Source organism: Phocoena sinus, chromosome 20, assembly GCF_008692025.1.
Source record: "Phocoena sinus isolate mPhoSin1 chromosome 20, mPhoSin1.pri, whole genome shotgun sequence".
In the NCBI taxonomy this organism is placed as follows: Eukaryota; Metazoa; Chordata; class Mammalia; order Artiodactyla; family Phocoenidae; genus Phocoena; species Phocoena sinus.
Genome location: NC_045782.1, coordinates 28,784,522 through 28,797,400, shown reverse-complemented (window position 1 = coordinate 28,797,400; position 12,879 = coordinate 28,784,522). Strand labels below are relative to the sequence as shown.

General features: G+C 36.4%; 1 protein-coding gene across 2 annotated transcripts in view; it reads right to left on the bottom strand.

The window, feature by feature from the left end:
* Nucleotides 1-207: 207 nt before the first annotated feature.
* The window catches only part of RAD51C (RAD51 paralog C), a 29,756-nt gene continuing 17,084 nt past the window's right edge, over nt 208-12,879 (bottom strand). For both annotated transcript variants that reach the window (XM_032617877.1, XM_032617876.1), the window contains 4 exons: nt 9,968-10,034; nt 9,199-9,259; nt 2,522-2,582; nt 208-1,070 (listed from right to left, as the gene is read on the bottom strand). In XM_032617877.1, coding sequence (XP_032473768.1) covers nt 954-1,070; nt 2,522-2,582; nt 9,199-9,259; nt 9,968-10,034 — 306 coding nt within the window. In that variant the 3' untranslated portion in view covers nt 208-953. The remainder of the gene's footprint in view (nt 1,071-2,521; nt 2,583-9,198; nt 9,260-9,967; nt 10,035-12,879) is intronic.

Sequence of the window (12,879 nt, the reverse complement as noted above, 5' to 3'; positions counted from 1 at the left end):
CATTTTTTAAATTTTATGAATTTAGTGTTCAGTCTGGGACAGGAAATACCAACTGTCACTGAAGCCTGGAAAATATGGTTGTCACAGTATATAATATTCAATTACTTAAATAATTTTCTTCCACTGGGAGTCAAAGTAAATTTTGTAAATGAATTAAGAAGCACTAAGAACCAGGTACCAAAACATTTTTAAATTTTGAAACCACTCAAGAATCCAAATTTTTAATTTATTCAAGCAGTATTAAGATTATTCAAAGGAAAATGTCAATACACCTAGAACTGGATCACACCGTGTTTCAAAAATATAGAAATAAATGACTGTGAGCTTATCAACTTGACAACATAGATATATGTTCCAGTCAATGTTCTAGATGGGATAACAACTCTAAAGTCCTTCCTTTAATGTTACAAAATAACATTAAAAAATGAATAAATGACTTAGATTTTAGGATTGGGGTCACTAAAATCAGACTGGTCATCCAAAATGTGTATCCTGCTCATAAACTGAATGTAATGATATGCTGACTCATGGTGCTGGCTTTTCTTCATAATAGAAACATGTCATTTTTAAGAATTATCAAAGCTACATTTAAAGAGGAGAGCACAATAGGAATGTGAAAAAACTCTTTTCTTCCTAGAAATGTCTAGGCAACTGGCAAAGAAAAGAGGAGAAGACCAATTCAGATTGGTCACAAGCGATCAGCTTTCCACATTTGCAAAATACAATAACTGTATCATCTCTACCGAATGTTACTGAAAATGAAAACAGGGTTAAATACAACTGTAGAACACTGCTTAGTTTAGAAAAACTCTTTCAGAGAATCCTATTTAAGTATTTTCACTTAATATAGACTGGATTCATTCACGCCATAGTGTTTATATTCTAAAGTAACGAGTCTACTACTTGTAAGCACTGCATCTCTCACAGCATCAATACATATGTATACTCTGAGACTAGTCTTTGGATTCCTTTTCTTCCTCTGAGTCCCGTGACCGCTTCCGGATATTCAATGAACCTTCTGTTTGCAATGAACATGCAGTAGCAACAACAGCATCTCTAAATCCCTGAGGCTGCAAAATGAAAAAATATATAAGTATGCTTTAAGAACATCTAAAATAACAACTGGTCTTCCAAATATTTTAAAGTAATTGATAAAAGAGCTACTTTATTCTTGGGATAGAAGTTATCAACCACTGTGAATGAAGAGGATAAACCTCAAAGATAGCCAGGGCTATAATAGGGTAATTTTTATCTAGAGTATGTGTATGTCTTTACTTATACATACACATACACAGAAATATAGTACATTATAAACATATCCTCTAAAAGTCAATCCTAACAAACTTTACAGTGGCTCTATTAGAAGAGGTGAAAGGAATTAACATGCACTAATTACTTAGGTACTTTAGAAATATTTTCACAATTAAATACTCTAATGAATTGGGAGATTGGGATTGACATATATACACTAATACGTATAAAACAGATAACTAATGAGAACCTGCTGTATAGCACAGGGAACTCCACTTCGCTGTACAATAGAAACTAACACAACATTGTAAAACAACTATACCCCAATAAAAATACATACTCTAAAATAAAATGTCTCGATTAGATACTTTAAATGCACCTGGGCAGTGCAAAGACTAAGTAGATAATTCAGTTTCAGAATCTCCTTCTATTTCTGTTTTTGTCCTTAAAAAATGAGACACTAAGAATATATCTGATTCAACACTATTGATAAATATGCATTATTTTTAGCCAAAAATTTATTTTCTATGATGTAAAATTACTGGAAAATTAACACTTTAAAGTGGGATATATTTCACTTATATGTGGAATCTAAAAAAATAACAAGAAACTAGTGAATACAACAAAAATGAAGCAGACTTAGATACAGAGAACAAACTAGTGGTCACCAGTGGGAAGAGGAAAGTGGGGAGGGGCAATAATGAGGTAGGGGATTGAGATATACAAACTACAACACTATGCATGAAATAAACTACAAGGATATTATTGTACAACATGGGGAATATAGCCAGTATTTTACAATAACTATAAATGGAGTATAACCTTTAAAAATTGTGAATCACTATAATGTACACATGTAACTTACATAATATTACATATCAACTATACTTCAATAAAAAAAGAAAAAAGTGGGATATATTTGATGACTATGATAGATCTATCAAAATGAGTAATGCTGGTATTTTTTTTTCTGAAAATCTTTAACGACTTTCACTTTAAAAATCTAATATCCTGACATTACACATGGCACAGAACACACTCCCCTATAAATAAGTATTTCCTCTGTTCTTAAGAATAAATTTCAGTTTAATTGTGACTAGAGAATTCTTTACACATACGACTATTTTGGGGATAATGTTCTAAGCATCAAAAGCTGTCCTCAAATATGCTTGCTGCCTACAGAAGTTAACAGAAGCAATTTGTAAATGCTCTCTTGAGATAATTACTGCCCACTAACACCAAAATCCCACTCTAATCAAATAATACTGACTGTGATTTGAAATGGTACTGTAGCATCCTTCTGGCTTGGTGATTTGTACAATGTTGCCAACCTGCTTAGAGAAAAAGAATAAATATACACAAACAGGTGATCTTAATTAATTAGTTCAGACGACTGATTTCATAATTTAAATTCATAGCTTTTTACTATAATTCTATTATTTTGTTCTCTAAGAACACAGAAAGCAAAGAAATATCAAAAATACTCCCTTAAAACAAGAGCTATATGTATACATGTAATAATTATTACATATAATAACAATAGGGGCATCCCCAGTGGCACAGTGGTTAAGGATCCGCCCTGCACGGGTTCGAGCCTTGGTCTGGGAAGATCCCACATGCTGCGGAGCAAATAAGCCCATGCGCCACAACTACTGAGCCTGTGCTCTACAGCCGCGAGCCACAACTACGGAGCCCATGTGCCACAACTACTGAAGCCCATGCGCCTAGAGCCCGGGCTCCACAACAAGAGAAGCCACCGCAGTGAGAAGCCCGCGCACTGCAACGAAGAATAGCCCCCGCTCGCCGCAACTAGGGAAAGCCCGCGTGCAGCAACAAAGACCCAACATAGCCAAAAATAAAATAAAAATAAAAATAAAAATAAATTAAAAAAAACCAAAAAAACCCACAATAGATTTGTTTACATAAGTGAAATTTTAAAACAACCAAAAAGGCCAATGACTGATTCAAATAAATTATTTTATACATGACAAGATACTATTTACACTTAAGAAAATAAAGTGGAAGAAAATATTTAATGAGATTGGAAAATAATAATATATGAAGTATAAGTTATACTGTATGAGCCCACATTTATGAATAAGTTTGTACATATACATTATATAGAAAAATTACTAAAAGACTACAATCAAAGGGACTTCCCTGGTGGTCCAGTGGGTAAGACTCCATGCTCCCAATGCAGGGGGTCTGGGTTCGATCCCTGGTCGGGGAACTAGATCCTGCATGCATGCTGCAACTAAGATCTGGCGCAGCCAAAATAAATAAATAAATATTAAAACAAACAAAACCAAAAAAAACTACAATCAAAAAGTTAAGTTGTTGTTACAAGGTAAAAGCTGTTTTTTTGTTTGGTTATCTACATCTTTCAAACTTTCTACAGTACTTGTGTATTTTTTTACGTGTTATAATGGAAGTATTAAGACAATTTCTTGGTATTTAAATGAGGAACACATACTCATATTATACTAATACAAATAATCTAGGAAAACACATTCTTTCAAAATGCTTATGTTCAGAAAAATCGCTGTCAAAACAGGACAAGGTCTGTTTAGGTATGATTTTATTGTGTACTCTACAAAGTAAATAATATAAAACTGAAAGCTGAAAGTAGTTGAGAAATAAAATTCTAAACTCTTATTAACTATGCTCAAATACCGTAACAGCAACAAATACAGTTGACCCTTGAACAATGCAGGGGTTAGGGGCACCAACCCTACGCAGAACAAAATCCAAATACTCTGCTTCAAAAACAAAGGAATTGATAAATGAGTCACCCAAGGGCAGGAAGCTGAAACAGTTTAGATAGAATCAGGACTCAAACCTTAGCTCTTTTAACTCCACATACTCTGATCTCTAATTGAACACAAAAAAACTCTTCCCCACACTTAAAGATCTGTAAAATGAAAATACAGATACTACATTTATTGAAAAAAATCTGCCTATAAGTAGACCCATGCAATTCAAACCCTTGTTGTTCACTGGTCAACTGTATAAGAAAAAAAAATTTTTTTTTTTTTTGCCCACACCATGTGGCATGTGGGATCTTAGTTCCCTGACCAGGGATCAAACCCGCACCCCCTGCAGTGGAAGCATGGAGTCTTAATCACTGGACCGCCAGGGAAGTCCCTAAGCAAAAACTTTTAAAGTGTCTTTTAAAAATTACTTTAAAACTGATATAATTTATTCACAATAGCTAAAAGGTAGAAGCAACCCAAGTGTCTGACAGATGAATGGATAAACAAAAGGTGGTATATACATACCATGGAATATTGCTCAGTCTTAAAAAGGAAAGGAATTCTGACATATGCTACAATGAACCTTGAAGACTTTACGCTAAGTCAAAAAAGCCAGTCACAAAAGGACCAATATTGTATGCTTCTGCTTATATGAGGTGCCTAGAGCAGTCAAATTCATAGAGACAGAAGGTAGAATGGTGGTTCCCAGGGGCTGGTAGGAGGGGAGGATGGGGAATTAGTATTTAATAAGCATGGAGTTTCAGTCTGGGAAGATGAAAAAGGTCTGGAGATGGATGGTGGTGATGACTGTAAAATAATATGAATGTACTTCATGCCACAGAATTGTACACTTAAATGGTTAAAATGGTAAATTTTATGTTACATATACTTTACCACAATTTTTTTTTTTGGCCGCAGCACGCAGAATGCAGGATCTTAGTTCCCTGACCAGGGATCGAACCTGTGCCCCCCTACAGTGGAAGTGCAGAGTCCTAACCACTGGACGCCAGGGAATTCCCTACTTTACCACAATTTTAAACAACTGATACAACTGTACAAAACAAGCATTCTAACTTAGAGAAAAATCATAGCCTCTCAGAGTTAAACGGATCATTTCTTTAAATGTCATATAATGTTGATTTGTTTTCAAAAATAATTCAAAAAGACATCTTGGTTTATGATGGTACTCTCTTAATTTTGAAATTGGCCCCTACTCAGGCATAATTCAAAAGAGAAGCAATCAGAGACCATCATCCATTAGCTTTTAGGTTTGTTCTTTCAGGATGAGAATAGAAGAATCCAAAATGTCATATCTTTGTAATAGCAACTGTCTGCATAAATAAAATAACTGTTAAGTAATATGTAATATAAGAATTATTGTGTTAGGGAGTGAAATCATCAACTTTTACAATGCTTTAGGGCTGATCGTCTATCTTTAACGCAAAATAAAACAGAAAAAATAGAGGCATGGAGTATTTAAATCTATCTTATTAAAAAAATCACACTTTTGTTTTTGTTTGTTTGTTTTGCGGTACGCGGGCATCTCACTGTTGTGGCCTCTCCCGTTGCGGAGCACAGGCTCCGGACGCGCAGGCTCAGCCGCCATGGCTCACGGGCCCAGCCGCTCCACGGCATGTGGGATCTTCCCGGACCGGGGCACGAACCCGTGTCCCCTGCATTGGCAGGCGGACTCTCAACCACTGCGCCACCAGGGAAGCCCAAAAAAAAAATCACACTTTTTGATTCAATGAAACAAAAATTAGCTAACCTTCTGAAAAAGTAGTATCTAAATCACCTCATATCACCATATGTCCAAAAAGGTACCCAGTACATCCAACTTTTCTGAGAAAATTATTAAAAAGCAAATAAGATTTTAAGAAGCATTTATGTTTATTAATAATCCTAACATCAAATGGGCATTAAGTATTAAGGTTGAAAATCTTCCTCAAATTTCTAGGTAAAAATAAAATTTATATTTCACGTCTGCATCTCAAGAGATTTTTTCTTTTTTGTGGTACGCGGGCCTCTCACTGCTGTGGCCTCTCCCGTTGCAGAGCACAGGCTCCGGATGTGCAGGCTCAGCGGCCATGGCCCACGGGCCCAGTCACTCCATGGCATATGGGATCTTCCTGGACCGGGGCATGAACCCGTGTCCCCTGCATCGGCAGGCGGACTCTCAACCACTGCGTCACCAGGGAAGCCCTCAAGAGATCTTTTTAAACAACAAACTAAACCAAAGAATCACTTGGCTCATGGCCCCAGCTGAGATGAAGCTTAACATATGGCTGAACTACATAGTTTAGGTCAGGAAGAAACAAGACAGAAGCACAATTTGTGCTTTAAAACTGAGACACATATGAAACACTGCGCGGGGGTGTTGATGTATTACTCCACTCTACCACCAGATCTCCTTGGCAAACAGTGGTATAATTCTGAACAATCTTGGCCTCATCTTATCATGAATATGCAAACTGGAGGAAAACCCACACAACATACCGGACAGAGACAAAAGTATTTCTCTTAATAACTACTGGAATGTTATTCCATTATTAATCAAAGGGTAAAAATCAGGCGTTTCTAGTGAAGATGTGGACTGGGGCATGAGGCGGAACACTTAAATTCAATTCTCAATATAAATGTGGCTAGTCAAGGTGTTTAGTTTTCTGCTCAAACTATAAGTGTTCATTTTTATAACTATTTTCCCCCAGCATGAGTTTCTATTTCCATCCTTTCAAGATAAACTAAATTTTAAAACACATACAAGATTTCATACAACTTTAATAACTTAAAGATATCAGATTTCAAACAATGAAGAACAAAACTATGTTGATTTTATTAAATGAGGTCAACCTATTCTGATTCTATAAAGTATGTACATTACTTATCATATATCTACGGCCTAGGAAAAAAAGCAGTTTGGAGAAAAAGGTTTTTACCTAAAAAGGAGGATAAGAGCTATACCTTCAGATTCGCTGGCAATCAATGCAATAATACAATTACATTATAGAAACAGCAATTATAGGAGAAAAGGAATGGACTCTATTATAAAGTCAGCTAAAAAATGTGGATACTACTACCTATTTCATAGTTATTTGGAAAATAAAATGAAATTATATATATACATACACAGAGCACTTAGCATAATAAAGAACAGTTAATAAATATTCAAAAAATGGTAGCTATTATTTACTACTTTTTAATCTTTCTGTGCCTTGATCTTCTCACTGCTAGTGATAATCAGTACAGCGTTTTCTAAGAGTTATTGAAGGACTCACAGATATAGAGAATAAATTAGTGGTTACCAGTGGGGAGAAGGAGTGGGCAATACAGGAGTAGGGGATTAAGAGGTACAAATTACTATGTATAAAATAAGCTACAAGGATACACTGTACAACACAGCAAATATAGCCAATATTTTATAATAACTATAAATGGAGCATAACCTTTAAAAATTGTGTATCAATATACTGTATACCTGTAACTTCCATAATAGTGTATATCAACTATATTTAATTTTTTAAAAATAGTTATTGAAGGGATTATATGAAATGTTGTATACAAGGTGCCCAGTTAAATACCTAGCACAAGCAAGCACTTATTAAAATGATAGTATGGGATACAGGTAAAAATTCATAGAACAGCACATTTCCCCTAAATATATCTATTCAATGTCAGTGTTCTACGCCACTCTCTAATTTCTTGGGAAAGATTAGTAAGAAGCTGAAGTCATAAAATGGTTAACTCTTAAGAAAGTAAGCATGATTTTCTGATCTCATGGGTGCCTAACTAATGCTAACTTCTAGAATTTGACAAAGGCAGCAAACTTCTTCTGACGAATGCATAAAAAGATGAAAGAAACATCTTTCTCTGCTCCTATTATTTTTCTCACTTCTTAGATGTATTCTATTAGTGAGTATGTAATACTAGAATATAGTGGAAGACTACTACTGTATACTAGCTCAAGGGGAACTTCTAATAACATTTAAATAGTGGGATGTGCTTTCCAGAAACCTAAATCTGGGAAAATACAAGCGATATGTTCAAAAGACTCTCATCTGGAGAACTGCTGCCAAATCTTTACAATAGGGTTTGTTGCTGAGAAAAGAATTGCTTTTGTGAATCCAGTACACAATGACTTATTTACAGAATTGGAGGGACGGGAGTTGAATGTAAAGCACTATGTATCATGGAGAAAAAAAGTTACCTGAGGTCTTTGGAAATGTCAGCTTTAAAAGAGACACAAACTGCATGAACTAGTTATAAAAGATGTATACAAATATAATAGGGTCAGCTATGCGCTCAGGGTCAGTAAAACCTAACTTGGTCAGGCTTGATTTTTTTCACTTTGTACAAGAATGAAGAAATGCAGAAAAAGAAATAGATAGTATCTCTGACCAGACCCAATATGTCTTTAAGCAATCCTTTTTTCCATTTTTGCCCACATGCTGTCTCAATTTCCCTATTTTATTGGAGTATTTCCAAACCAAGTTCTCTAGGTTATACCAATTAACTTCAAAGCAGAGATGTTGGCATAAATCTAACATTTCTAGAAGTATAGAATAAAAGACTCCACGACTTTCAATTGCCTATTTAAAAAAAATGAAAGGTGGTTTGTTCACTTGCTCAGCAGCTTTAAAAACAAAGGTTTCATGCTGCCACAGTTTTATTTTAAAGAACAATACCTGTGACAGGCAAGTAAGTAACTGGATAATAAAAGTAGGACAGGAAAATATAAAAGAAAACAAAAACAGACACAATTTCACACAGGAAATACATTAACAAACTAAGAAAAACCATCCTATTTTCCACATAACCTAAAGCTAACCTCAAAAGTTTTCCTTTTGTCCTGATTTTACTCTTCTTTCAATCCCTTCCAGGAACACAGAGTACCTACCTCCCTCTGCGTGGTTAATATATGGTACTTGATTTCAAAGAGCTTTAGAAGGTAGCATTCTTTGGCCACCTACTCATTTCAGGAGCACCCCATCATTTCAATATTCCGAAGAATTTCCTAGGTAGTTAAATGTGCAGTATAACAACATGTTTCTATGTTTGCTCTAGGTAATGAAGGCAACAAAAGCTTTGGTTCATGGGGCACTGTAGATCTCATCCACTGGACTAGCTCTAAGAAACTGATAAGTGTTCAGTGTAATTAACCCAATACTCAGAATTTTTAACTTATTTCTATACTGACCTTCGCTTCTGGTCCCAATGAAAGATTAGTCGTATTGTAGCAGCATGCCCCCAACTTTCCCCTGAGGGAAAAAGAACATGGTAACTGACTGAGTTATAAGTCTCTCAGAATGCCTCTGACCAAATACAGTTTTACTTTGCTTAATTTAACATAACAAAAGTATATCTGGTTTCAAAAAACCTGGTACATGGGTAACATCCTGAGATTAATAGATTTTCACCTATCTGTGGCAATACTGCAGATCATTATCACTATCCTCTATTTTCTTTTAGAAAACTTTATAGTTCGAGTCAACATATTTGTCAATCTTCCTTATCATCAGGCTTACTAACGTATTTCAGACCACCAGAAGAAAAGCAAAAGCTCTGACAGAATATTCTTAAAGATTTCAGTACAAATAAACCTTGAAGCACTGTGTTCTAACAAAGCCACGAGTAAGGTTAGAGTCATAAGCCTATTCATTACAGTTTGATTTGTATTTAAATGGATTCACCACTCCTCCTAAGACTGCGCTTTCTGAGGGAGTCATCTTATGAATATTTATATGCTAAGTACCTGACACAAGAGTTGCCAGAGAGTAGATGCTCAATAAATGTTAAACAACTGAAAGGATGAGTATCTAAAGGCACGGTGCTCCACACTAAGATTTATCGGTGAATAAGACAGTCTTCTCTACTTTCATGGAGCTTACAGTACTCAACAAGTATCAAATGAAAGAGGTAGGAAAAGATGTATTTAACTAAAAATGTTTATTTGATTAATTGCCTACCCAGTGCAGGAACCAGCAAGGCCTGATTTTTATCAATCTTTGTCGTCATCTGATTGGTTAAAATTACCTACAAAAACAAAACGTGAGAAAATTAGGTGAGTCTCCTCCCAAATTTATCAAGTAAATAGTCACGTGATTTTAGTATTCTGAATATAATCTAATTTAAAGAAAGATATATGTAGGTAATGAAAACTTTTCTCATATATTTTTTAGATATTACCCATAAAAATGAGTAAAATTATCTGAATACATGATTCTACTGAATATAAAACATTTTTTAACAGACTAGAACAAAGAAGTTCTTATTGTGATAATGGAAGAAAAAAAATATAGTAGATAATACATAAAGGTCTAAAGAGACCATGTGTGAAAACTTCATAACTAGGAGCACAGGAAACATGGGAGTCTGTGTTCTTTACCACTGTTGCCTCTCTAGAATATATTTACTCAAAGGAATATAAAATCCTTAATAAATAACTCAATGTTTATACTTTTAGGGGAGAGACAGTATTACCATTTATGATTTTACAGAAAAAAAAAACTGAGGCAAAGAATTATGAGAAGAGATCTAAAATCATAGAGAGCACAGTATAAGTAGAAGAACTGGGAAAAGATAAAACCCAGTAACAGATCAACTGACCCAAAAATTATGACTATGCTAGTCTGCTGGTAATAGAGATATAAGTGTTGCCTTACTCACAGATGGCCTCCAGGCTAAAAATATTGCTAATTCTTTTGGATTAAATAGTGGCCTATAGAAAAGATTCCATGTTTAGAAAGATAGTAATTTTATTTTATTTACTTATTCTTTGGCCGCACCGCATGGCATGCGGGATCTCAGTTCCTCAACCAGGGATCGAATCCGTGCCCCCTGCAGTGGAAGCACGGAGTCTTAACCACTGGACCTCCAGGGAAGTACCGAAAGATAGTAATTTTACAGTAGAGATAAAGAAAGTGCTTAAAGCTACCTTAATATAGTAAAAGTCAGATTATCTGGCACCTTCTCATCTAAAATCCTCCAGAAATGGTTATTTTAAATATTGTTCCAATACAGATCTTCCCTCCAGAAATAAGACAGATACTACTTCAAGCTGAAACTGATAAAGAACTTCTAAGAAAAGCAATAAGAAAAGATACCTACTCTAAAAAAGTCATCTATTTCTTAAGAAAACTGAAAAGAAAAGGCTGTTTGGCTGTACCCACCACAGTGGTCAACACCCTAAAGTTTCTGTTTATCTACGAAGGAGAAATCTGTGATCCATCTAGATCTCAGTCAAGCACAAACTGGATGACAGCACTTCCTCTTAGTTCCTCTCCCCTTAAGTGCCATAGTGGTTTTCCCATGTGTTACCTTATTCCAGGTATCTCAGAACAAGCTAAGCAGGAATTTAAATTGGTAATTCACTGAAATATATGTCTTACTGGCATCCACAACATGTTGAACAATACTCTTTACACACTATCAAGTGTTTAATCTTTAGCAACTGGGATATTTACTCACACCAACACTTTTTGGTTAAAGGTGCACTATTCAATTCTGCAGCCATGGGCCACATATAGCTTTTTAAAACTAAATTAATTAAAACTAGAAATTCACTTCCTCTGCAGCATTAGCCACATTTCAAGTGCTCAACACCCATGGAACTACTATATCAGACTGAGCATTTTCATCTTTTTTTCTCTTTTTGGCTGCATTGGGTCTTTGTTGCTGTGCTCAGGCTTTCTCTAGTTGCAGCGAGTGGGGGCTACTCCTCATTGCGGTAGGTGGGCTTCTCATTGCGGTGGTTTCTCCTGTTGCAGAGTACAGGCTCTAGGCGCACAGGCTTCAGTAGTTGCGGCACGTGGGCTCAGTAGTTGTGGCTTGTGGGCGCTAGAGCACAGGCTCAGTAGTTGTGGCGCACAGGCTTAGTTGCTCCATGACATGTGGGATCTTCTCAGGCCAGGGATCAAACCCGTGTACCCTGCATTGGCATGTGGATTCTAAACTACTGTGTCACCAGGGAAGTCCTGAGCATTTTCTTCTTTGTAGAAAGTTCTACCAGACAGCATTGGCTTAGAGAATATTACACATCTTACACATTATCCATTACACATCTTGAGGAAATTGTAAATAGACATACTGGCTTACCAGTTGTTCAACATCCCAAAATAAGAATTTGCATTGTTAGCATATACTTATAATTAACAGTATTTCTGCAAAAATGTTGGGTTTACCATGACATAAATGAAAATTACCGTGTGATTACTCCAAGCTCCTAAAGAATGAGTCTTGGGAGTTCCCTAGTGGACTAGTGGATAGGATTATGGGCTTTCACTGCCATGGCCCGGGGTTCAATCCCTGGTCAGGGAATCGAGATCCTGCAAGCTGCGCAGCACGGCCAAAAAAATTAAAAAAGAATGGGTCTTAAAATAGTGAAGTGGGGACTTCCCTGGTGGCGCAGCGGTTAAGAATCTGCATGCCAATGCAGGGAACAAGGGTTCGAGCCCTGGTCTGGGAGATGCCACATACCACGGAGCAACTAGGCCCAAGCGCCACAACTACTGAGCCTGCACACCTAGAGCTGGTGCTCCACAACGGGAGAAGCCACCACAATGAGAAGTCCACACACAGCAACGCAACTAGAGAAAGTCCGCGCGCAGCAAGAAAGACCCAATGCAGCCAAAAATAAATTAATTAATTAATTTAAAAAAATAGTGAAGTAATAATCACTTTAAAATTATAAACTTCACTGCTTTAAAAATACTTCTGTGGGCTTCCCTGGCGGCGCAGTGGTTGAGAGTCCGCCTGCCGATGCAGGGGACACGGGTTCATGCCCCGGTCCGGGAAGATCCCACATGCCGCGGAGCGGCTAGGTCCGTGAGCCATGGCCGCTGAGCCTGCGCGTCTGGAGCCTGTGCTCCGCAACGGGAGA